The sequence below is a fragment of the Cinclus cinclus genome, chromosome 6 (genome assembly GCF_963662255.1).
Source record: "Cinclus cinclus chromosome 6, bCinCin1.1, whole genome shotgun sequence".
Lineage (NCBI taxonomy): Eukaryota > Metazoa > Chordata > Aves > Passeriformes > Cinclidae > Cinclus > Cinclus cinclus.
In genome coordinates, this window is record NC_085051.1 from 23,826,797 (window position 1) to 23,851,433 (window position 24,637).

Genomic DNA, 24,637 nt, shown 5'->3' on the forward strand with positions numbered 1-24,637 from the left:
AGAACCTAATTCACCCCCCTCTATGCAGTTCTTTGTGGAGGTAAACACCAAGTAGCACTAAATTCATTTAGCTGCCTGTCACTTATCCCTCTACATGGTACCCACGAGATCCTCGGCCAACTATCCAGCGAGTGCACCGGCGGCATCAGAAGCTAGGTTTCGTCTAACGCTCGTCTAATTCGACCAAGTTTCGTAAAGAACAACCAACACTGTGCAAAACCCGCCTCTTTGCCAAGAGCCAGGAGCAGCAGCGGCTTGCCTTTCCACATGGGCATGTTCAGGCTGAGCCTGAGGGATGCGACAATTAGCGACCCACGGCTGCCGGGCTGTGCGTGCCAGGCCGCCTTCCCTCCTTCTGCCCACGAGTTTACCCTGGAGCACCCGGACAAGGTCAGAGCACTGTGAAACCTCGTGTCCTAGAGCGAAGCTGCGGCGGGGGTGATGCCGCTGCGCCCTCACTCCCCCCCCCCCCCGCTCCTACCGAGCGCCTCCACAGCTGCAGCCCGGGGCGAAGCCTTCGCAGGGCTGACAGCGGAGGTCAGCTCCGCCAGCCCGGCGGGCTCGACGCGGCTGCTCCGGGGGATGAGCGGGGCTGTCCCGCCGCCGGGATCCTCCTCCTCGGGGGCGGGCGCAGCGCCGGGAGCGCGGCCGGGCCTGTGCGCAGCGAAACCGCGTCCGCGCGGGCCCGCGGCCGGCGGCGCTCGGTTCCGGGCGGTGTGCGAGCGCCATGGCGGGCGGGCGGGGCGGTGCCGTCCTGCTGCTCCTGGCGCTGTGCCTGCAGCCGCCGTCCGCCCGGACCCGCAGCCTCCGCTTCGTGACATTGGTGAGGGGGACGGGGGCAGCGCGGGGGGAGCCGGGCAGGGCCGAGATGGACGGGTCGGGCCGGGGTGACGCGGTGTTTCCCGCAGGTGTACCGGCACGGAGACCGCTCGCCCATCAAGGCCTTCCCGCGGGACCCGCACCAGGAGAGCGCTTGGCCCCAGGGATTCGGGCAGCTCACGCAGGTGCGAGCGGAGCGAGGCGAGGCGGGGCGGGTGGCGGGGGCCGGGCCGGGTTCCGAGCCGCCGGTGACGCCCGGTGCCGTTGCAGGTGGGGATGCGGCAGCAGTGGGAGCTGGGCCAGGCCCTGCGGCGGCGCTACCGCGACTTCCTCAGCGACACGTACCGGCGGCAGGAGGTCAGTGCCAGCCCCTCGGCTCGGGGAGCGGCGCGCTCGGGCCGCCGCGCGGGCCAGGGCTGTGGGTGGCTCCTTTGGGAAGGGAAATGCCGGCGCCGGGACTCGTCTCCTTATTATGTTCGTTCTTTAGCCCGTTCCCACTGCAGGAAGAAGAAGAAAAGCCCGAGCGCAGGCTCTGTCCTGAGCCTGGCCGCGGGGAACGGATCGGCCCCGTCTCAGCGCTGCCCGCGCAGCGGGTGCGAAGCCAAATCCAACCAGAGTAGTGAGACTTTTCGAGTCGCCCACTCTGAAGTCCAGGGAGCTAAACAGTGATGTGTGTTGTAGCTGGTATTTGCTTCTTGCTCGAGCTTGTGAGATTTTTTTTTTCCTGTTACAGTAGTTCACAAGAATGCAGCCCGTGTTGGCTCTGCCCTCCCCAGTGCACTTGAGGTACAATCTCACCAGAGCCTGTAAATATAAGCAGTAATTAGTGGCCAGCAATGACCCTCTCATTTCCTTTCACCTGTAAGACCCTTGTATATCCTTTCATCTGTAATGTACTGGCAGCTTCAGTTGCCCAAAGCAATTCATTCCCACTCTCTCATTAGGATGTTCTCACACTTTGTAATAGTTCTTGAGAAGCAGACAGGTGTCTTTTGAAAAAAGTCACAGAGCCCTTGTGGAACCATGTACTAAGCACAGAGGAAATGATAAAAGATTTTTTTAAAAAGTTAGGAAATCAAAAATCCTCCCAAGCCCCCCTGCTAATAATCAACTGGTATTGAGTCAATTGAAACACGAACAGGTGTCCAGATGAGAGGCTGGTTCAGATGGACAGCAGGCAGCCAAAGCCCCCTGTCCCACTTCAGTCTCTGCACCACTTCAGTTAATTTATCTGAGCTCAATTAAGGTGATTGAACAGATGGAGCAAACTAAGAATGACTATATACTTTTCCTTGTTTCTCCACTTCTAGAGCTTCCCAGTGAGAACCCAGCTTGTCACAGTTCAGATTACATCCTTTGTTTGACATTTACTTCATCAACAAAACTTCCAGCATTGGCTCAAATACAGATCCTTTAACTATTCTCAGTAGTTCCTTTCCAAGCATACTTCACTCTTATACAGCTTCTATGAGTTGAAACTGTTTTCCTTCTCTTGCTTGAGAAAGAAAAATAAACCAAGACATGTGCAAACAAAAGCTGTTCTGCTAACCAAGCCTGAACCCTTGCTCAAGTTGAGCAACCTCCCTTGTAAGAAGTGTTGCCTCTGGGTGACACCATATGACTGTCTGTCACCTGACTCAGCGACAAGTTGGAGCCTTGTGGCAAAAGGTGCTGAAGAAAGCATGTACATTCAGGGCTTAATTGCTTGGGGGTTTTATGATACTTCTAGAATTAGGTCCTTATCTTTTAAAATATTTACTTTTTATTTCCTCAGAGCTTACCAAGGATAAAAGAAAACCTGTAATGAGTAAAGGGTCAGGTTTTTCAAGCCACAGTTAAGAGGCAAAAGTGGGCAGACACTGACGTCAGGGAAAAGACCGGTTGGATTTTTTTTTCTTGTGACTGTGAAGTTTCTGAGGTACACTTCACATAAGAGACATTATACAGAGTATATTTATTTTATGTTTCTCTCCTAACATTAAAAAAAAAAATCCTATCTTTACATTATATTTCATTCTTCAGGCTTTTTGTTGTTGTTTTGGATCAAACGTTGTTTCCTGGGACATTCTTTTATGATTTCCTGTTCTTCTTGTTTTATCACTGGTTTCTCTCTAGTTTCGCCTTAACTGTTTTGAGTACACAGATAGCAGAATACTAAAGTTTTACCATTTCAAACTTCTGAAGATTGCTGTATTTTTCTAATTTCTTTTTTTCTGGCTCAGAGCTGTCTCTTCTGAGCTCTGGAATGGTCAAGTCTTGGCTCATTAATCCCAAGAACCCACAATGTTCAGATAAAATCCCAGCCTTCCCTGTTTTTGTTTATTCTCCTGTTAGTCAGATCACTCTTCATTTCTCAGATGGAAAAACTGAGGCTTGAAGAAGCCATTTCTTTTCCTGAGCAGTCAGTCATTCCTAGAACTGACAAGAGAATGCAGTTTTCTTCAGTCCTGCTCTGCAAATATAGCACATTTCCTATCTCTGTACATAGTTTTCTGCATCTTTGTCTTCCTCTTCTCTGACTCTTCCTCAGACTCCTTTCTATCTCTAACCTCTGCGCAGTGCGCCTGGGTATCCCACTGATCAGACCAGACAGCTCCAGTATTAGACAGCAGATTGTCTTTGTGTGTCCTTACACATCAAAGGCCAACATCAGCAGGCTTGGTCCCTTCGACTTCTGTTCCCCTGTTGTCCGTGAGCAGCTGCAGGGTGCTCGACAGCATTTCCTGGATGAGCGCATCGTCCTGTGCCTGAGCACCACCACCTGCAGGAGCATTAGTAATGGTGCACTGTCCCACTGTCCCTCTCCTGGCAGATCTTCATCCGCAGCACCGACTGCGATCGGACGCTGATGAGCGCAGAAGCCAACCTAGCAGGCCTCTATCCCCCAGGAGGACAAGAGATGTTCAACCCTAACATCTCCTGGCAGCCTATCCCTGTGCACACAGTGCCTGAGTCTGACGAAAGGGTAAGTTCATCTGAAAGATGTACTGACTACTCAAGTAGTGTAATGTCCAAAAATATTTGCTACAGTCTTGATTCAGATTCTCTTGAACTTCTCCTGGGACCTACCTTGCAGAGGTTTTCCTATTTTTGGAAAAATATGAGAGAATTCAGGGTCTGGGTTCACTCAACATGTCAGGTGCAACACCCAGGCAGACCACATAGCCCTACTTGAGGCTGTTTATAGATGTAGTTAGGGTTTCATTATAGTTGTGCATGTTGACTGCAAATTCTTTACTCCAGCATTCTTGGTGACCTGGCTGCTCTTGTCTCTGCCCAGCTACTGAAGTTCCCTTTGACACCTTGTCCACGGTATGAACAGCTACAGACTGAAACACGGCACTCAGCAGAATACGTAAATAAGACCAAAGAGAATTGGGTAAGTGATTGTTTGCGTGAGGGAAGGTGCTTCTAGGCTTGTAGTTATCATGTCCATATAATCAGAGCTCTGAGAAAAGGGAAGGGATACCAGTGCATATAATACAGTATGAGATTAGAAAATTGAAGACCTTCCTCTCTTCTCCAACCTACAGCAATTCCTGCAGATGGTGGCAAAGGAGACTGGGATCCGGGATATCTCTCTCGAGAGTATATGGAGTGTGTATGACACATTGTTTTGTGAAGTAAGTCTGGCCATCATCTTGCACACATCACAATCTGGTCTTTAGGATTCACTGGATTTGGTGGAAATTATTTTACAAAATCCCATGAGACAGCTTTTCAGCCTATAATTAGAAGTAACATTCTAATTTCAGAACAATAGTTCCTACTCACTAGAGGGAAGTGCCAAGAATTACTTATTTTTGCACTGTATAACCTCCCAGTCTGTAGCTCAGATATATATTGCATCAGAGAAAGTCCCACCTGCATAATAATGATCTCTTGAAAGTCACTAGAAAATGACTGCAATCTGAAATATTGAGATCTCTGTGGACAAACCTAAGTCCAGCAGGGTAGAAATGAGATCTCTGCAAACTGAGGAAACATTAACTTTATGATTTGAGTTGGGATCTTAATTAGGACTATTCCTGGTGTTACCTCTACCTGTTACTTTAAATCAATCACTTTTCTTTCTGTGCTTTTGTTAATGCCGTATCTAAAAGAAAATAATTCTATCCTAAGTTAAGTGGGGTTCACTCATATATGTTTTTGACCTATTTTAAGGTCCTTTGTCAGAGAAAGATTAGAGACAGATATTTCCCTTTACCATTTGGGACAGGGCACCAAACTATATATGAGTTGATTTCTCTTGAGAGCACATCTCATGAAGACTTAAACAAAATCAGAAATTGGTTTAGCTGTGCTAACACTAAACTAAAGATCACATATCCAGAAGACTTGAAGTTGTTACACTCAAGTTTCTCAGTGTATAACTGTACAACCTGACAAAGTAAATCATGGACATCTTTCATGTCAAACTAGTGAATTATTGAATTATGGACATAGTAAACCAAAGCATTTTGACACTGTCACACTAATTCTATGGATGTGCAAGACTGCTTTGCTCGCTGGCAGTAGTATACAGTGGTGTGCACTATTTTGGGGGTGTAAAAGAGAAATCAGCAGGGAATTGCACTTTGCTAAGTAAAGTAGCAGCTTGGGTTGCTGCAAGATGAGAATATTCCAGTACAGAGCTGCATTGCACTATGTGAATTTGCCCTTTGTATCTCAAACCTGATTTCCTGTCTTGTAACAATCACAGTGAATCAACTTCTATTGGTAGCAAAATATAATTTGTTCAGAGAGATCAAGAATTTCAGATCTTCATTTTCAAGAGTCCCATAATGAGCTTGCAGATTAGGTCTGGAAGGCCAGCTGACAACCACTATAATCCCCAAGAACTTGGAGAACAGCCCACAGTCCCAAAGCAAAACCAGAATGTTGTTAGGGAAGGAGTATTTCTTACTCAGAACTGTACCCTCAGACTCACTGGTCTCGTCAGCTTTTTTGGTCTTCCTCCTTTTTAGTAAGTCATGCAAAAAGGGCCCTGAAGAGGATTGTTTTTCTCACCTGAACCAATGGAGTCATTCTACTATCTGGATGGAGATAATAAAACAGTCCAAGAAAGAGCTAACTTACCAGCTATGCTCTTTGTAAATTAATGAAGAACTAATTCAATATCTAAGCTGCTGATGGAATTTCTCTGAACTGCTCAGACAGAATGGCCCCTTAAGCATATTCAGCCTCAACTTCTGGAAGTCTAATGAGATGTGGTAAAGAAAATTGTTCTCAGTAATGCTGGGAAACCACAACTTCTATTTGTCTGCTATTATAACTAATCCTTTCATGTATTGAGTTGGCTGCAAAGCAAGTTTTTCTCTTGGTTCCCAGTTCTCGGCCTCCTGGGTTTGAGTACAGGGCTTTGTCAATAGTGCATCCCATCGTTATGTCCACAGAGCACTAGCTAACTTTGTCCAGTGTCTTTCAGTTGTCCTCAGACCCTCCAGGGAAACAGGTGCAGGTACACCAGAAACCCTGAGTTTGTGTTCACTCACTTACCTGTCTGTTTTCTTTGACCATATGCCATCTGCAGGGCAGAATCAGCCACATGTAAAGTTAATGCCCTAAGATTATTCTATCAGTTACAATATAACCTTGCATTCCAACTGTGCTTTCACAGAAATGTAGCTCCTAGGTTGCAGTCTTTATTCTTCTCATTACTATTTTCTGAAACAACATCAAAACCCACATATATTCTTTGTATGCAGCATAGCAGCGTGAGGTCAGAAGCACAAATAGGAAAGGGGCATATTGCATATTTAAAATAGTGTAGGAAAGCAGCAGCAGTATGGGCAAGTCTCCAGACACCCTCCCCTTCTCTATTTAATTTGTAACCTGTGCTACCTGCACATGAATGTTCTGTTTCTCTTTCTAGCAAGTACACAAAATGGATTTGCCTGGATGGGTGACTCCAGATGTCATGACTCGACTGAAGGAACTAAAAGACTTTGGCTTTGAATTTCTATTTGGGGTCCACAATCGGGTAGAAAAAGCTCGTCTGCAAGGCGGTGAGTGCACTTGGGAGGGAGCTTCATACTGCTCTGACTGGCTTTTGCCTCTTACCAGCTGTTCTCTTTCCCCAGGGGTCCTGCTGGATCACATAAGGAAAAATCTAACCAAAGCAGCAAATGTTACTGCCCATCAGAACCTAAAACTACTTGTCTATTCAGCGGTAAGTTAGAATTGGGGCTGGCTTTTAGCCATCTCCTGCTTACAGGGGATTTGGCTTGGTGATAGTTTTAACCCTTTCTAGCTTCCCTACAGCCCATGCAGTGAATAGGACATGCATCTTTGCCTCCAGCTGCGTGGGAGATGCAGTATCTGGCATCGTTCCTCTGGGATCACTGAGGAAAATTCCCAGTGTGTCTTTGTTCCTGTTAGCTCAGGCTCATGAACAAGACTGGCAGACTTTGGGGAGCCGCTGCTCTATTTATTTGCTAGATGGGTTGATGCTACTCAAATGTGATGTTTCAGAAGCGTGGATACAGTTCTCTCCCCTTTCTGGCAGCCTACTGCCTGGAAAATCAAGTCATCTCTTCCAAACTGCTCTCTAGAGATTAATTCTCAAAAAACAGTGCAGGATATATATGGCTGTTTCACTTCCTCCCCTTCTCTGACACCATCACAGACCACTGTTCTAGAAGTACAGTTCCTCTCCCATTTCCCAGATGGAAGTTACAAAGGTGACATCCCCTCAGCACTGCCTTTTCTGTTACTGGCACAGTCTGAGCTGCCCTGCCACATCCCTAAGGGTGACTGATTTGGTTTTTTTCCCTCTTTCTCAGCATGACACCACACTTGTGGCACTGCAGATGGCTCTAGATGTCTTCAACAAGATCCAAGCACCATACGCCTCATGTCATTTATTTGAACTGTACCAAGAGGATGATGGGTGAGGGCTGCAGTAAAGACATCTGCTGTGATTTTACCTCAAGGGTTAGATACCTAGGCTAGGCTCCACTCTTGGGGTGTGCAATCTTCCTCCTAGTGGCAGACTCTCATGAGGAAAACTTACCACCAGAATAAAGGAAAGGGTGTGCACACTTGAGTTTTTGGGAAGGGATGACCTCAACTAGCGGAAAAAAAAAAAAAAAAACAACATCTTGCTGTGTTTCGTTTTCAGTAACTTCTCCGTGGAGATGTTTTACCGCAATGAGAGTGGGAAGGAACCCTTCCCACTGACAATCCCTGGCTGTCAGCATAAATGTCCATTGCAAAGATTCTTGGAACTCACAGAGCCTGTTGTTCCCCAGAACTGGGAGCAAGAATGCAAGGTGTCAAGCAGTATTCACGACACAGGTGAGCCCAGGCTTGACCAGAGCATGGCAGAAGGGGAAAGTCCGGATGATACTATGCTGACCATGTATTTTCTCCCTTACAGAACTCTTTGTGGGTTTGGCTGTGTGTGGATCCATTCTCCTTCTCCTTATTATTCTCCTCCTGACTGTACTCTTTCGCATACAGTCTCAGCCCTCTGGCTACCGACACATTTCCAATCAAGGAGAAGAGCAGGCCTGACAGTTTCTTCAACTCCTTCCTAGGCAGTAGGAAGGAGCTGTGTTGCCCCTAAGGATGATTGGGTACCTTCAGTTACTCAGCATTCTTCTATTTTGGCCTTTGCTTCTCAGAACAAAGCTGGACTTGATTTCTGGATGCTTTCTAAAGGTGGCATCCTTTAGAAAGGACTGAGAAAAAGAACTGAGCTACTCTACAGAAATGACACCTTAACTTTGAAGCCTGTGTGGTGCCCCAGTCCTCATACAGTTTACCGAGTCTGGGATTCCCAACATGGCCAGTTTTCCTCCTTTGAAGAGACTCTAAACATTACCACTCACCATGACTCTGGCAGAGAAGCTTGGGCCTCTAGCAGCTGCCACATCCAGTTGCATTTCTCTTCAGGGTCAACCCACTTTGAGTGTTTTTTCCCTCACACCATAGGGCTGCTGACGGTGGAAAGGCTGGGCTTGAGCTGAGGGTGCAGCTCACCAACAATGCACCAAGACTCATCTACTGTCCATGGAGAGGGAACTGCTGCAGATAATGGGAGACATATGAAGTGTTTCTTGAGGTTGCTGTCAAGTAGTTACTGCTGGCAGTTGGGTTTTTTTCCCCTCTTCACATTGTGGGTCAAGAGAGGGCTGCATTGAAATCAGGACAGGATTGAAAAACCTAGCATTTTTAATCAATTCTAGGATTTGGCTTAGAGTAGAATCAGAGCAGAACCCAAAGAAGCTCTAAGAGCTTCATGAGAGAGCAATTCCTGTGACTGAAGTAAACCCACACTCAATTTCCTGTGCAATGGTGGCTCTAGAAACAAAAGTCCCCCTAGATAAACTTGGTTTCTGTCTAAAGATCCCAAGTTTAAATTTTACTTCCCACATCTGAATTTCAAGAACCTATTAAAGGGAGTATCCAGTACTCCAGGAGTCCCGATTTCAGCCAAATTTCAGTCCAGATTTCAAGGAGTATGCTTTACTAGCAGAATGTTTTTATGTTGTAATTAAGAGATGTAGCAGAGCTGTTCACCTAAGACTAGACTAAATGCCAAGTTCTATAGTTTTTCTTCATATCTTCACTACTGGATGGACAAAAAACAAACATTAAGGATCAGAGTGGCAGGTGACTGGATTCCTTTATTTGTCACACTTGGGCATTTTGTCCTAAGTGTGATTCTGTCTCCACCCTTGCCTCTCTGCACACCACAGCTGCTGCAGAGACCTTCACACCAAGTGCTCACCACCTGTCTTATAATTTTTGGCAGAGAGACTGTAGCAGGCACCAGAAGCACAGGCTCTTCACATGGTGATACTGCACATTCACTTCCTAGTTTTACTTCCCTTTCTGATGCAGTTCCCTTCCCCTCTTGGATGTAGAAGCCAGTTCTTAGGTTAAAAACATTTCCTTTTGTTCCCCCTAAGGAGTACCATGGGGACTTTTCTCCACACCGTAATCAGCATCTGCCAGCACGGGAACCCTAAATCAGCAGAAGCAGCTTGCTGTTCTCAGCATCTTCCTCACCTTTTTGTCCTCTGAAGATACAAACTAGGTCTTCTGCACAGCAAGACAGTCATAAAAAAATGCTACTGCCTGTGAGAACAGGCACAAGAAAGAGGTAATAGCAAGTGCATTTAAGAGGACCAGACCTGTTATTTAAAAAAAAAAAAAATTTGCACACACAGAAAAGGTTTCTATGATGATTTAGACATTTTGACTGTGAATTACTTTCTGTACTTGTTTCAATACATTTCATTATTAAAATCAATTTCGCACTGAACTCTGCTCTTCTTCTCTGGGAGTTCACAGGGTTAGCACCAGTGTGCTCAGTGTTGGAAAGCAGGCAGAATTTACTGCAGCATACCCCCCCCCCAGGAATTCCCTGTTTCACAATCCCACATGTAGCACAGGGAGATTTGACATAAACTGGTTTTGACTGCAGCAGCTATACATAGATACAGCTGCTGATGCATCCTGCCCAACTTGGAGGGGTCCTCTGCAGACCCAGTACTATGCTATCATGGTTGTACATCTCATAAACCTCCTGTAGAAAGGTCTCAAACTTCTCCCCTACAAAAGCAGTTCAGCAGTACCGTCAAAGCAGACACTCTAGTGAAGAATTTTAGTTTAGTACAAAATTTTATTGATACTAATATTGCAAAACTATAAACATGAATGTGGAGAATCTGCACAAGCTTGGAGCCCATCCCATCAACCTCTGGGACAGCAGCAAGGCCCCAGGCAGCCTTGTAAACAAACTAGAAAAAGCAAAACTTAACTGTTTAACTGTCTTGAGATTTGGCTCTGAGCAGGGGCATTTGGAAGAAATACCTCATTTCTGCTTTATAACACTCTTACTAAACATTCTGAAGCACATAGGCATGGGTGAAAAGAATTACCTAATCATTGGCAAGAAACAGCCTAGAACTCTTAAAATAGGAACTACAGAATCGGTAGGTGCCCAGCTCCATACTGTCCCTGCAATCAATGATAGAGACCTCTGACATCCTGTTCTTTGTGGTCCAGTTAAACAGCTGCAAGCAGAGAACAGGCTAAACCTGATGTCTTAACAAACACATTTTCCAAGGCTGCATACAGGAGAGCTTGTTGTTTCCCAGGACACCAAAGCTATCCATGACTTCCCCCTGTGAACATTCTATCTTTTCAGGATGTCAATCCTGTTAGCAAATGATTTCTCGACTTGGTTGGACTAGAAAAGGCTGGGGACCCTTGTCATGAGCTGCTCCACTGCAGACTACAGGAAATGGAAACCTCTGACAAGTGATGACAGACAGGTACAGTAGGCTGAAAGCAGTAACTTCAGCAAGATCTAGGAACATCTTTGAAATTTTCCTAGTGCCTCAGAAAACGAGTAGTAACTCCACTTGGAGGAACCAAATACTGACACAACTTTCTAGAAAGGGAGGCCAAGAGGATCAGGGAAGCAACATCAGATCCAGGGGGGAAGGACAAAGTCTAATTCTTGGCATGGCTTATACTGCCTATTGCCAACAACTGAGTTTGTATCCTGGGATTCAGAAAGGATCAAAATACTAAATCAGTTCTCTAGATCCATTTCTTTTTACTTCCTTCCCCGGGGTTTAGAATCACTGCTTTTTGTTTTCATCTCCTCCAGCTCCCCAGACATTAACTTAGCTTTTGAGTCTGCTTGTGCCAGGGTTTGCCTGCCTCTGGCCTCCATGTCTGGATGAATTCCAGCTTCCAATCCCCTGTTGTCTCATGGTTCCATCTCTGTGTCTGTCATGGCTTTGAAAAGATGTTCATGCTTCTTGGCTGCCATCTCCTCCTGGTTCCAGATCAGAATATTAAAGCCTGAGAAGAAAAATTAAATGCTGTATATCAGAAACTCTAAATGAATCATAATACCTTAGGCTGCGTCACTTAAATGGCAGAAATTCAAAAGACTTTTTCTAAGGTATTTCCCACAAGTATAGAGGATGCTGTGTCCACATAGCCATGGAAATCTGATCTAAGAAATATAATAATTCCTAGTCTCATCTGTCACAGGTCTAAGACTTTAATCTATGGCCAGCTAACTTAATCCCACACAGCCTGCAAAAAAACTGACTAAACTTGGTCTGCAGCCTAGAAAATGAGAAATTAAACAAAGGGAAATGGTACAGCCTAGCAGGAAAAGGCTTTCCTCCCTCCATTGTTTTCTTCTACTGCTGCATGGATGGCAGGTGGCAGTGGTTCCTGGTTGTTGGGAGGCTTCCCAATTCAGACTTGATGTTCTCAGGAATGTTTCACAGCAGATGACTACCAAACTGCTTCCCAAGTACAAAGGTGTAAGACTGAAAGAAAGGTCTTAATCTCTTTCACAGACACAGAAACTTGTAAAGAGCTACTAGCAAGTGGGATTTGGCTAACCTCTCACAACTTGCTTTAATCTGGAATAACAAACCAGCCCTTTTCTGGGACTAGAACCCACACATTTAGTGCCCCAGAATCTCTTTACTTACCCATGCCAGAAGCCAGTGTGTCTCCCATAGGGTTAAATTTATTGAGCTGAAAATGAAAACACAGAGTCTGTAAGAGCATCACTGCTTATGTAACAGTCATAAGAGCACCACAGCTTATGTAACAGCAACAAACCATCTGGAAAAACCAGTGTTCCCTAAGAGTATCACAAAAACCCCACAACAGACAATGGACTAGCCTTGCTCAAATCAGCAATTTTAGCTGGCAGCCATATTCCATGACAGCATGAGTCTGTCACAAGTAAATTGGCTATGGTTCTAGTCTCTAAGCCACACCTCTTTCCCTGAGACAGAGCAGTGTTATTCACAGCCCTTGCAGCTGCAGCACTAAGCTCACCGAGATGATCCCAGAAGCATTTGGATCGTAGAGCTGACAAACCATCTCGCCGCTGTTTCCATCAAACACATCCACAGTTCGCAGCTCGTTCAGCGTGTACCCAGGGAACTTGGGGTCTGGGTAGCGACCTACGACAATGAGGTCATAGCGAGGATGCCACGTTGCCTGATCAGAAAACAGAGTCACGGAGAGCTCAGAGAAAGGGACAGAGCTCAGCACTCACACTGGGAGCAACTCCTACTGTATCCCACCTACTGCTTGAGGAACAGAGCTCCACTGGGAGTTGCAGCAGTGTAAATATCCACACACCAGTGTAGTATCTTGACCGGAAATCAGGCCATTTCTGATTTGCAGACAGCTGCTAGTACCAAGCATGATGCTCCTCTTAGACTTAACTCACCTTAATAGGTGTGAGGTGCTGAAACTGCCTATGGGGATGTGGAATCAGATGCTGTGGCTTGGTCCAGTCTGAAGATGAGTAAACCCTGATTTCATTGTGCTGGTCTGTGCTCAGAAGCTTGGCACCATGTGTTGGGCTGAAGTAAGCTAGGAAAGTGGGACAATAGGAAAATTAAAGATCACAATGCTGTGACTGAGAAGAAACGTGTCACATCTTGCTGACTGAAAATCCATCACTATTTCTTTAATTGGGATGTAAATATGGCTGTGTCCCAACAGATAAGACTTTGACAAGACAGACTACCTGTCTCAAACAAACTCAAAACTCTTACAAAAATTAAGCTGAGACCTACCATGCTGGATTACCTAAGAATAAATTTTTTTCTCATTTCAGAATCACAGAAGGAAACATTGCAAAGAAAGGAACTTGCTCTTTCAAATGGAAAGACAGTGGAATAATGGGATGGACACCTGCAGTTTGGGCTTCCATCAACTGGTAAAGCTGCACCAAGAAACAGAGATTTGAGTTCCATTCTTTGCTCTTGTCAAAGGGATTGACCCAATAAATTCAGTTTTCTAATCTCAGTCACTGCTGCTTTCAAACTCACTTCTAAGGTAAAGTGTCACAGTTTGTATGGCAAGTCTTAAGAAGGTGCTGTAGCTGCCCTAGCTACCTTCCTGCCTCTGGCTACACATTCCCAACAGCTTTCTTGCTTTAATTACCATGCAACTTGGAATCTGAGCAAGACCTAACACTGCCACCACAATAAAAGCTGAACCAAGTGGACTCTCCGCAGACATCTATGCAATAAAATCCTTAACTCACCTGCATTGACAGGTTTCTCATGTGGAAGCAGATGAAGAAAGTTTGTTTTGTTTTTGATGTTTCTGAGGTCCCAGATTTTGACTGTCTGATCCACAGATGCTGTGGCAAACATCCACTCACACTGGGAGTTAAAATCTACATGAGTCACTTTCTTCTTGTGCAATTTCAGCTTCCAGATCTGCAGCAAACAGAAAATCACGTAGAAAAAAATAATCAAGATCTGGAAGAATGAAATTAAATTATAATCTACTAGTGCCGAGTAAAGAGGTCTCACATTTATAGAGTAACAAAACTTCTAAAATACACCAAAAGTGTATTCACTGGAAACAGGAAAGGAAAAGAATGATCTTGGGAAATAACTATTTCATTCTAGAAAAACGCTGATTTGTCAATTTATTACAGCTATGAGAAAACACGACCCTGGGCCTTCATGGAGGGAAGAATTAGTGCCACTGTACAAAGCAACATCACATCTGGAAGACATTAAGCAGTGCCAGCCTTTTACTTGTAGAAAAATTTAAACAAACTGGAACACATAGAGAAAATCTGCTGCCAAGATAACAAGAAGGAAGGAACTGCTTTGTGTGGAAAACCAAAAAACCTTGCTTTAAGTAAAAAAGGTGAGAGGAGATATAACTGGCTTCCAGGAACATGTGAGCAAAGAAACATGAGGGTAGGACAAATATTTCAATTAACAACAATGGCAACAAATAAACAGTGTCCATGAAAAAATTTCTATACAAAGACAGAAGGTTATCTCTGATCTAAAGGCTGAAGCTGCCTATCCTCCTTAGAATAAGGGATATCTCCCAGCTGCAGAAAAGATGGTCATATTCTTTCAGGGGGGAAAAAAAGTAAGACAGCAACTAATGCTGAATAAGGACAAGTCACTTGGAGCACTCCTGAGTCTGCCCACTACTCTACATAGCTGCCTCTGGCTACAGCTCAATGGGTAGCAAACTTTTACAGATACTACCCTTACATGCAGGAGAGAGGGCAGTGCCAGTGTGACAGTACAGCAGGCTCTTGAAACAGGGCCCACTCCAACTATTCTTTCCTCTTTTGCTACTACTCCAGACTCACAGTCTGCCTCTGCCTGCCCTCTCGTGTCCAACAGCAGGAGTGCAATTTCCATCCCAATATTATCTGCATTACTGTTTTGTGTCTACCCTCAGATACATGGAAGGATGCGCAGCAAAACAGTACCTCCTAAATGACTCCCATCAGGACACTAAGTTTCTGGAAGTGTTAAGAGCTGTTGGCAGAGGGTGCCCACATCTTCATGTTACCCTATAATTACTCTGGCTAGTAGCAAATACTCTTAAGAAAGGGGTAGCACATGATGGGTAACAATTCCTTGTTTAGAAATCATTACCACTACACCCAACAATGTAAAATGTCTACTGGGTGGCAGAAGTGGAGGATTTCACCCAGACAATGAATGAACTAATCTCCTGAGCTGCAAGTCACTTGCCCCTCTTTTCAGGGTCCCTGTAGAGTAGGAAAGCATATGAGCCATGAAGATTCCTGCAGAGGAGATGCTGCATGGAGCCATACAAACCTCTTCACCAGAAGTGCTGAGCAGGACCACGTTGCCCACATTATCACCTGTCACCACTACACGGCAGCTTGCTGAAACATCCACACTGCAGTACCAGCAACTAGAGGGAAATACACAAATCAGTGCTGTTCTACAGAAAAGTGAAGGCAGTGGAGTTCTGGTTCACATCTCATCCCTGACAACAGAGACTGCAACAGATTGTAACTGAAAACTCTTGCCTGGTGGTGTGCACCTAAATATCAGGAAGAAGGACACCTTATCAGCAATGCTTTCTGTTGGTGACTGAATGTGAAACAACTTCAAAGTCATCTTGAAGTGCTTACTAGGTGGACTGTATCACATTGCAACAGTGGAACATAATTGAGACTGAAGAACCACTTGGTGCCTGCACATGAAAATACCTTGGGAAAGATCAGAACATCCTTGGGATGTTGACAAATGTGGAAGGACAGCTTTAAAATTACATTTTCCACAAAACACTGAAGCAGCAGTAAAGACACAAGCTTTGTACTGAAAAGTTGTACATCAAACTGTCTCAACTTCATGCTCCAGGAAACAAAACTGAATAGAAATTTGTCTGATAAAGACATATGTCTTAATGCCACCTCTCCCAGGAGAAGGGCAGTGAAAATAAAGCTGGGGTCCTTTGGGAAATTGTTGCAAGTGCTTCACTTGCAAGATAAATTATTCTAAGAATTCAAGACCACAGAAATTAACATGGTGAGCCTGAAGTCTGCAAAAGGGCCAAAGGATAAACTCAATAAGCTTATATACTGAGATTGTGCAGGAATGTTCCGTGGCTTTCCTTATGCTACCTGACTGCCACTGACAAAACAGACTACTGACAACAATGATGAGAAGGAAGTTACCCTGTTCTTCTCACCTCACACTTCATAAAGTGAAAAGTCGTCAGTATCTGCAAGATAGGAGATGGCATCACCAGAAAGTAACATGGGAAAATGTGGGCAGCACGCTCAGCTCATGTGAAAGCCCAAGTGCCCCATGGCTGCCTAGCAAACAGGACCCTGTCTCCAATCTCCCCATGGGACCCATTCATATCAAGAGCCTCCTAACACTGGCAGAGAAAGATAACACAGCATTAACCCCAAAAAACAGAGAATTAACCTTGCAGTGCCCTCTTCTCACCAAACATTATGATGCTCATGGCCACAGTCCAGGGCACGAGAGATCACCTGCACCGCTCTGCCCTCAAGATCCTGCAGACTTAGGGTGCCATCACCTGATGCCACATAAAGCTTCTCTGCCTCAAAAGGACTGAACTTGATGTCTCCGAGAGAATCTCCTGCCCCTTTCTGAAATACACGCAAAGCCAAGAGACACCAAGGTTAGAGTGAAAGTAAAAAATCTTAATTCAACAGTCACCTCCTGGTACACAGAGTCAGTTTCTCTAGGTACAAGCACTGCTTTCTGACAGAGCACATACACAAGAACTCTTTTTTTCTAACCTGTTTCAAATCCAGGCACATACATTCTGAGCCCTTGAACTTCGGGCTGCAAACCTCATTGGCAGCAAGGACTGCTGCTTCTGTTATGGAGGTAGGACTAATCTAAGGTGAACCACCTGGCTCAGACCATGCTTAGATCACAAGCAACACCAGCACCATTCCATGCATAAACTACATAAAATCTTATGATAGCCCAGCACCAAGCTTTTCATACAGAGACTCTTAAAGAATTTCTTTCAGGGACTATATTGACTAGCTCCCTACAGGCTGCTTCCAGTGCTATATCTGGTCTTTCTCAAGGTACCAACAAGCAGGAAAAGCCAAGTGCAAATCTTACTGCTAACCCCATGGCACAGGAATCTTATGTTCTATATTATGTTGTATTGTTACTGTTTTTACATTGTTTTCCTCCAGCCTGTCTACTGAAGAAAAGTGGAAACCCTCCACAAAATCAGAAAAAAAGAGAGCTAGTTGGGAGTCCCCAAACTCTTTTGTGCTCAAGTGCACTCCATCTGCTGCTCACAGAACAACTGGTTAGTAAAGTCTCACTGTAAATACTGGGCTTCAAGATGCCAATGAAGAAATAAAAAGGCCTGGCCATAGAGCCTGCCTGTCTTCACAGCATTAGAAGGAGAATGACATGCCCTTTAAAATACAGCCATCACTGTTGTGACAGGCATCCCAATGGGATAAAAGATCCCCATGTCTCAGGACCCAGTTTATCTCTCCTTGCTCACCCCACCAGGCATCCCAGCATGACTTAGGTTTACCTTCTGCCCTATTGCAAGGTTGCAGGTGAACAGACAAATTAAAAAGTAACCATGAAAGCTGTACTCAGAATTAGGTGGGGGAAAGTAAAGTGAAAGCTAACTCAAATTCTCTCACTTACCTTCAAGCACAGAACTTAAAGTAACTAATTGAAGTGCTCAGGCTTCCTCATGAGTCCACAGAAAAAACAAGAGTCTTGAAAAGATAATTCTAAGAGCAACTGATCTCCTCTTTTCACTCATTACTGAAGGAACCCAGACTCTTAATTTTTGGTATTTTAGATAAGCATCAGAAGATGAATTGGCATGACCCTAACGGCAGGCATTGCTTGAAGTCATTGGCATTTGTGGAGAAGCATGGAGAGAACTATGAATTGTCCTGTAAAAACCATCTGACAACAAGCAGCACTGCTAGCAGGTGAAGAGGTCAGAAGGCCCCCAGGGCACAGAGCTTTGTGATGTGTTAAGAACAGACAACTAAGGAAATCCACTGGATCCCCACTCACTCATGTACACCAGGAAGTAAGCAGCATCAAAGAGTCCCTCCCCATTAGTGAAAAGTTCTTTCCTACCCACTATCCCATTTCAAGGAAAAACAAAAAGAATTAGCCTCCCTGAAATTCAGAGGATAAAGGACATGTATATGGGGAAGAGGAAGCCCAGCTCTCACATATTAGAGACAAACATCTCTCTCTCTGTTTCTCTTGCTCTCTGTAGTGCTTCTGCCAGCAGGACACAGAGGCCCAAAGCATTACTGTATTCTTACTCCCAGTCCTCGGTGCTGGTGAAGACCCGGACAGTATGGCCATTAAAATCCTGCAGGGTGGTAGTGCCGGCAACTGACGCAGTGTACAGCTGACTAGGGTTAAAAGGGTTAAACTTCATTGCTGTGATGGCCCCTCCAGCTCCCATCTACAAGGAAGGGGATGAACAAAAGAAAAATCCACTGAGTGATGGGGAAGGAGAAAAGTGTGTTCTGTAAGTCTGCAGGCACTGCTATGTCTTTAACAGTAAGAGTGAAACACACCACAGTCCTCTAAGCAGAAAAGACAACCATGTCTCCCGCATAGGTTGTCTAAACCAGGAGCTGCCCTCCTGGAGGATTTGTCAATCCGCAATTCCTTCAGTCCCCAGGTACTCCCGTGCTGTCTGGCACCACACTATATACAAAAATAGGTGACTCTGGAATTTCTGGAAGATCAAACTTATCAACGTGTATCTTTCTTAACTTAGGAAGGTGACAAAAGTTAAAGTCTTTGAGCCCCTGCTGGAGTGGAAATGGCTGAAAACAGCAATGAGAGGGTATGCCAGATGTACAAACCATTCATTCTACCTTAGTTTCTCACTTGAGATAAAGGCACCTTGTCTCTCCCCAAAGATATTTCTTCATCTGCCATAATAAAAGGCAAGCAGAGAAAGATTAAGACCTAAACCAGACAGACCCTCTCTGCCTACTTTTTTTCTGGCATTCCTTGAACATAGCCCCGTTTTTCCAGTTGCTCTATTATTTTTCCACTGAGCACACACCAAGTGCTGCTTCATTAGGAACTTAATCACCATGCCTCAGTACTCCCCAGTGCTAAAACAGTCTGGGATTTAGGAACAGACATGCTGTTGCATCTCAGTCCTATCCATAACTGCCTACTCTGAAACCCGAGACCTGCACGTGCTTCTCATCAAATTTAATTTTTTATCTGCAGTATTTCACATACGCCAGTTTTCCCTCCCACCCATTCCTCACATACAAAAGCTTACCCCCCTTATGAAGCAGGTTTTAGCAAGTACTTCACAGTCCCAAAGGATGATGTCTCCACCTTTGGAACCGACCGCAAGTGTACTGGGGTGTGTTGGGTGCCATTCCAGACATGTCACTCTCCTGTCAAAGGGACTTGCTCTTCGAAAGAGGCAGTATGAGGAAAGAGAATGCAGAAAAGCCCGCTCCAATCGCTGTTAAAAAGATAAAAAGAATAATGACTTTTGCTAGCATCCCTGAGATTCTCTGAATGAGAAATGCTAACAATATCTAGTTGTCATTAATGTTAGCATGTTCACACAGAATTCTTAACAATAAAGCTCTCCCAGATGCTTCCCACCTATGGATGTTACAGAATTAATTTTCAAAGAAAAGGCGTTCGGCTCCACAAAACAGTAAAACATTATGAACTTGATGGATAAGTCTGTGAAGAGGGGAAAAATCAACACTTAACCTGACAAGATTGGCAAAGTGAAGTGGATACAAGAATATTATCATGAAACAGTCGGATCAGAATGCAAAAGTATCCCTGTGCAATAACTCAACTGGGATAATGGGCAAGTTTAAATATGATTCAAGAATTAACAGAGGATAAAAACTGACAGGGCTGGGTCAACCAAAAGGGAGAGCCATCTCAGCTCTGGCATTTTACAGGATTAAGAAACATAAGGGTGCACCAGACTTGGAGCCACAAACTGCGTATGTGGGGAATATTTTAGGTCCCTTGAAGTTCCTCTGCTTGTGTTGAAGATATTTTTATGTAGGGAGCTGAGATGTCCAACAGGTCTTGAAGGAGACACTCCTTACCTGCTTGAGCTGTGCCTGAATGGAACCTCCCAGCATTTTCTGGTAGACGTAATGAACAATACTGCATCGCTGCTCCAGCTGAGAGGAAAGGACTCTCTTGTTTCTCATCACAAATCCACCTCCACTGCAACCTGCCAGTGAAGAAAGAGTAAAACTTACTGATTAGCAACACCTGTCATACTCATTCACTAAACAATAGAGGAAGACATCTGCATTTGCTGCTACATCCATGAAAAGTTTCAGGCACAAGATAAAAGCCTCTAAACAATTCTTACACATCTAAGGTGCAGCAGCTTCTGCAATTATGGAGTCCAATGCATCCCATAGCCCACCAGAGCTTTGTGTATGCTTCCTCTTATTAAACCGTCCTTCTTTTTCCCAAAGATTTATCAAGGACAATAGGGAAGGACGAAAGCAATGCCACAGGTGGGTGGTGCACCTCTTGGATAGCATACAATTTGAATGTTTCATACCCAAAACACAATGCTGCTATCCAAAGCCCCAGCAAATTGGAAATATGCCATGGGAGGTGGTAAGCCCCTGCATACAGCAAAAGAAAACTCACGTGTGATCATCAGGAACACCTGAAAATTTCCCAAGTATGGTAACATGAGATCCCAGACAGTTCCTGAAATGCTTGCTGTGAATCAGAACTTTCTGTCTGCTCATGCTCTAGCCCATACAGTCTGCTTACAGCACTGTGAGTTTTGTTTTTGATAACAGACTTGCTGACGCCTCACCGCCTGAAAACCTTTCTGTTCAGAGTGATTTTTGCTGAGAGCACAGCTTGTTTCTACATTTTGTTCAGTCCCATGCCTGTGATCTAATCATTCCCACACCAATGGTCTCTAAGACCCCAGGGGATCTAAATGTCAAATGAGTATTTTAAGAAACACAAATACTATTTTCATTTAAGGACACTTACTAAAAAAAATACCCACAGAAGACTGAAAACACATGGATCATCCTATATGATTAGAACCTAAATTAAATCTTTCTTTAATGCAATGATGGAGAAAAGCACACTTCTTTGTTCACATACTAACATACTGAGAATACTTGTCACACCTGTTGAAATAAATACAAAAGTATTTCTATTCTAATTCCTTCATTTTCACTGAAGAATTGGTATCCACAGTTCCTTCTTCAGAGGTGACAGAAACTGAGGTATTTTTTTCAGATTCCATTTTACAATGAATGATAATTTATTAAGAAACAAAAGTTTCAGGCCTTTTTAGAATCGGCTGAAAGAAACCCTCTAAAAAAGATGATTTAGTTGTAAGAAAACGACACTGTCCTATGTGGATCAGGAGAAAAAAGAATTCCAAACACATATAAACTGCAACACAGAATGGAAAAGCTCAAATACAAAGGTCTTTATCTTTTTAAGAAAGGGTTAAGGGAAAAACATGATTAGCCTAATTTTTCTGAAGTATCTTACAGGAATGGCATATGCTTACCAAATGCAAAAATCAGGTCACGAAGTTACAATAAAATCATGTAGCTACATTAACTACATAAGTTGTTTTAACTATCTACAATTATAGACAGGACTCCTTTCAAACAGAGCATTTTGCCTCTCCAGTCACCATTCACCCTGCTAACTCCTCCAAGTCTGGACTTAGAGACCACACAATGGAAATGCACAAAGTCATAGAACCCCTGTATCTCTGACTTCTGAAAAACCTTTCAGTGACTTCTGGATCCTTAAGCCAAAATGGTACCGAAAACATGTAGTATCTCCACACAAGGCAGTAACCCTAGTGATCTCCTAAACCACTGATGGAATTAAAGGTTTTATCTGAGAAAAGGAGACTGAGGGGAGACCATGTTGCTCTCTACAACCACCTGAAAGGAGGGTGTAGGGAGAGGGGAGTTGGTCTTTTCTCCCCAGTAACAAGTGATAAGGAGGAAAGGGTCTCTAGTTGCACCAGAAGAGGTTTTGAAAATTTGAAATTAATTAGATTTTTTTTCACTGAAAAGAGTTGTTAATCATTGGAACAGGCTGCCCAGGGAAGTGGATGAGTCCCAATTCCTAAAGATATTTAAAAGATGTGTAAATATGGCACTTAAAGACATGGTTTAGTAGTGGATTGGGCAGTGCTGGGTTAACAGTTGGATTCTATGATCTTAAAGATCTTTTTGAACCTAAATGATTCCATAAAGTTGCTGTAAGTAAAGTCTAGACAACTCCCTCAATAATGCAAAGCACTAAACTTTCCAGTATATTAGAAATTAATCACAGCTCCACATTACATTAAAAAACTTTAAGATTTTTTTTAACTTCAGTTAGACACTAAAGGAAAAAAAATGCCCATGAGGAGAAGTAATTAGAGGAAATTCTGTCCATTCTAATCTGAACAGAGGTAGGAAGTATTCTTACTTACTGTAGCAAAAGTTAGAACAGGGAAAGAATGGCATGCAAATACCAGTTCAGACTGGATGCTGTAGGACACCAACCTTAAAACTAACAACTGCATTCAGAACTGCAAGATAGTAAGAATGTATTACCAAGATTGGTCTGTCCTACACAGAGATTTGTTAATACAGGAATTCCACAAAACTTAATCGCCCTCAAATGAGCTCTAACAGGATCTTCAGTGCTTCAGGCTTTTACCAAGGGGTATGGAGTCTCAAAACTTAAATATTCATGCATGCACATGCACTCACTTGAAAAAAACTGGAGGATGTACTACCCCAACACAAGTCTGCCTATTCAACATCTGAACATTCATGCCTGAACATGCTTCTTGGCATTCTTCCTCTTCAACTAGTCAATGCCTGTCATTTGCAGTAAATCTGGTAGGGAGAAAGCGTAAGAATCTGAGAAAATGATACCGATTTTCCCTGAGGGTTTAGATGTTTTTCTCACAAACAACTTCTTTTCTTGTTTCTCATTCCCTCTTTCTCCATAGTCCCGTTTCCTCTTCCCAGCTGATTTTGCCTCTTCTGGCCACTGCTGACATGCCCTCTCACGCTTCTTGTCCCTTGGCTGGTTCGCTGGAGCCATTCTGTCTGACCATTGAAAGCAAACAAAACATGGAAGATAAGTAATACACGTCTAACCAGAGGCCAGAGAGGAAAACTGCAATGGAATATATCCCAGTTAGTCTGAAGGTAATCATTAGACTTGTATACTCTTTCATTGGGATGACACTAGCTTTTTGTTTTCTCTACTGAAGAGAGGAACAGGTTCAATAAAATCTTCTTTGTTCACATATTAAAATTAACATACCCTAAAGCATTAGAATATGTTTTTACAGATGTGCTTCTACCAGACTTTTAAGCCTGAAACCCGAAGATCTGCATAAAGTACATTTGTGAAACCACATAATACCCTAACTGTTTCTGCAGTAGCTCACACTGAGCTCTTTAGATTCAGCTAAGTGAAAGGTCAGAGTTTTTATGACGATGGCCAGGGCTGACTGGCCTTGCAACAAACGGGCTCAGAAAGTACTTTCTGCATAATGGCCACTTTTCCTCACAACCACCACCTGATATTTGGATTGGGCTCCTGAACCGCCTGGCAACCACACCGGAACTGCTCCTCTGAGGGCGCTGGGATTCAGCCACTCGTGTCCCGTGCTATGCCGGCCACAACGCCACCAGGCCCGAGGACACGCACGGGCCTCCCAAAGCCTTCTCTGCACCCAGCAGGCCGCGCGCCGAGCGCCGTCCGCAGCCGCAGTTCCTTCCCGCAGAGCATCTCCAGCCTGAGCCTGTGCTCGCGTTGGGCTCATTTAGAATTCCTGAATGGCCGTTACAGGTATCTGCCCGTATTAAATACAGCTCGGCGGGCTTTTGCCCAGGCAGCGCCCCCGTTCCGGCAGCCCCTGGCGCGGCGGCCCCGCGGCCCGGGCGGACAGACCACCCCGCTCTCACCTGCGCTCCCGCGGCCTCGGCTCTCCCGGCGCCGCCGCGGCCGCCGGCCGGCACTGGCCCCTCCCCCGCGGTTTCATAACCGGGGCGGGAACGGGGGCAGCGGCTTCGGCCCGGCCCTCCAGAGCGGCTCCGAGTTCGCCGGCCGTGGCGGGTCTCGCCGTTCGCCGCAGAGGGGCAGCGGCATCGACGGGGGAAGGCCGGAGAGGGCTCGAGGTGCTTGTCTAACCCCTGGCTCCTCCACCGCCCTGAGCCCTGCCGGCCTCTCCGGCCATCAGCATGGGCAGCACCTCCGCTCCCCATGGCTGCGAGGGCCACGCTGGCCTAAAACACCCCATCTTTATCCGCCTGTCGTTTGTATTTGGTGCAGCGCGTAAAATCATACGCCCCTCATTAGTTTCTAGAGGACCAAATTGTCTTATTAAAGCTATTTGGTAAGGGCCCCAAACACGGCATTAAAAAAAGAAAAAATTCAAAACACCATTTCCACAAGAAACTGCACCTGGTGTGGGAAAACAACATCAACAC

The 24,637-nt window shown here is 44.8% G+C and overlaps 3 protein-coding genes across 10 annotated transcripts in view; 1 reads left to right on the forward strand and 2 right to left on the reverse strand.

Moving 5' to 3' along the window:
* The window catches only part of NR1H3 (nuclear receptor subfamily 1 group H member 3), a 31,906-nt gene extending 30,596 nt beyond the window's left edge, over nucleotides 1-1,310 (reverse strand). The window contains exon 1 of one of the 2 annotated variants that reach the window (XM_062494304.1): nucleotides 1,165-1,310. The gene's annotated coding sequence lies outside the window, so the exon portion shown is untranslated. Of the gene's footprint in view, nucleotides 1-481; nucleotides 572-1,164 lie in introns of those variants that run through there. The other variant, XM_062494305.1, reaches the window with a different exon arrangement.
* ACP2 (acid phosphatase 2, lysosomal) lies at nucleotides 267-13,547 on the forward strand. 5 transcript variants are annotated; one of them, XM_062494299.1, is made up of 11 exons: nucleotides 267-390; nucleotides 909-1,004; nucleotides 1,090-1,176; nucleotides 3,632-3,784; nucleotides 4,100-4,198; nucleotides 4,353-4,442; nucleotides 6,695-6,827; nucleotides 6,903-6,991; nucleotides 7,605-7,711; nucleotides 7,943-8,118; nucleotides 13,445-13,547. In XM_062494299.1, the coding sequence occupies exons 1-11, from the start codon at nucleotides 268-270 to the stop codon at nucleotides 13,507-13,509; spliced, it is 1,218 nt and encodes a 405-aa protein (XP_062350283.1). In that variant the 5' UTR covers nucleotide 267; the 3' UTR covers nucleotides 13,510-13,547. The 5 variants fall into 5 exon arrangements, with proteins under 5 accessions (XP_062350283.1, XP_062350281.1, XP_062350282.1 ...); XM_062494297.1 differs by lacking the exon at nucleotides 13,445-13,547 and adding an exon at nucleotides 8,201-8,398; XM_062494298.1 differs by lacking the exons at nucleotides 267-390; nucleotides 13,445-13,547 and adding exons at nucleotides 562-823; nucleotides 8,201-8,398.
* On the reverse strand, nucleotides 11,519-24,137 carry DDB2 (damage specific DNA binding protein 2). 3 transcript variants are annotated; one of them, XM_062494288.1, is made up of 10 exons: nucleotides 23,069-23,251; nucleotides 20,231-20,361; nucleotides 19,426-19,617; nucleotides 16,584-16,750; nucleotides 15,438-15,537; nucleotides 13,877-14,054; nucleotides 13,052-13,197; nucleotides 12,652-12,816; nucleotides 12,297-12,342; nucleotides 11,519-11,646 (listed from the first exon to the last, which is right to left on the reverse strand). In XM_062494288.1, the coding sequence occupies exons 1-10, from the start codon at nucleotides 23,238-23,240 to the stop codon at nucleotides 11,552-11,554; spliced, it is 1,392 nt and encodes a 463-aa protein (XP_062350272.1). In that variant the 5' UTR covers nucleotides 23,241-23,251; the 3' UTR covers nucleotides 11,519-11,551. The 3 variants fall into 3 exon arrangements, with proteins under 3 accessions (XP_062350272.1, XP_062350274.1, XP_062350273.1); XM_062494290.1 differs by lacking the exon at nucleotides 23,069-23,251 and adding an exon at nucleotides 22,901-22,960; XM_062494289.1 differs by lacking the exons at nucleotides 11,519-11,646; nucleotides 12,297-12,342 and adding an exon at nucleotides 24,113-24,137 and having other exon boundaries at nucleotides 12,452-12,816; nucleotides 23,069-23,245.
* Between the last annotated feature and the right edge of the window lie 500 nt (nucleotides 24,138-24,637).

Excerpts from the sequence above, each read along its gene's own strand:
- DDB2 (XM_062494288.1), bottom strand. The coding sequence starts at position 23,240 with ATGGCTCCAGCGAACCAGCCAAGGGACAAGAAGCGTGAGAGGGCATGT. Across the intron at positions 15,538-16,583 it reads CATGAGCATCATAATGTTTG|TTGCTGGTACTGCAGTGTGG; the intron begins GTGAGAAGAGGG and ends ATTTCCCTCTAG. Across the intron at positions 12,343-12,651 it reads ATGCTTCTGGGATCATCTCG|CTCAATAAATTTAACCCTAT; the intron begins GTGAGCTTAGTG and ends TTTCATTTTCAG.
- ACP2 (XM_062494297.1), top strand. The coding sequence starts at position 268 with ATGGGCATGTTCAGGCTGAGCCTGAGGGATGCGACAATTAGCGACCCA. Across the intron at positions 6,828-6,902 it reads AAAAGCTCGTCTGCAAGGCG|GGGTCCTGCTGGATCACATA; the intron begins GTGAGTGCACTT and ends CTCTTTCCCCAG. Across the intron at positions 6,992-7,604 it reads AACTACTTGTCTATTCAGCG|CATGACACCACACTTGTGGC; the intron begins GTAAGTTAGAAT and ends CCTCTTTCTCAG.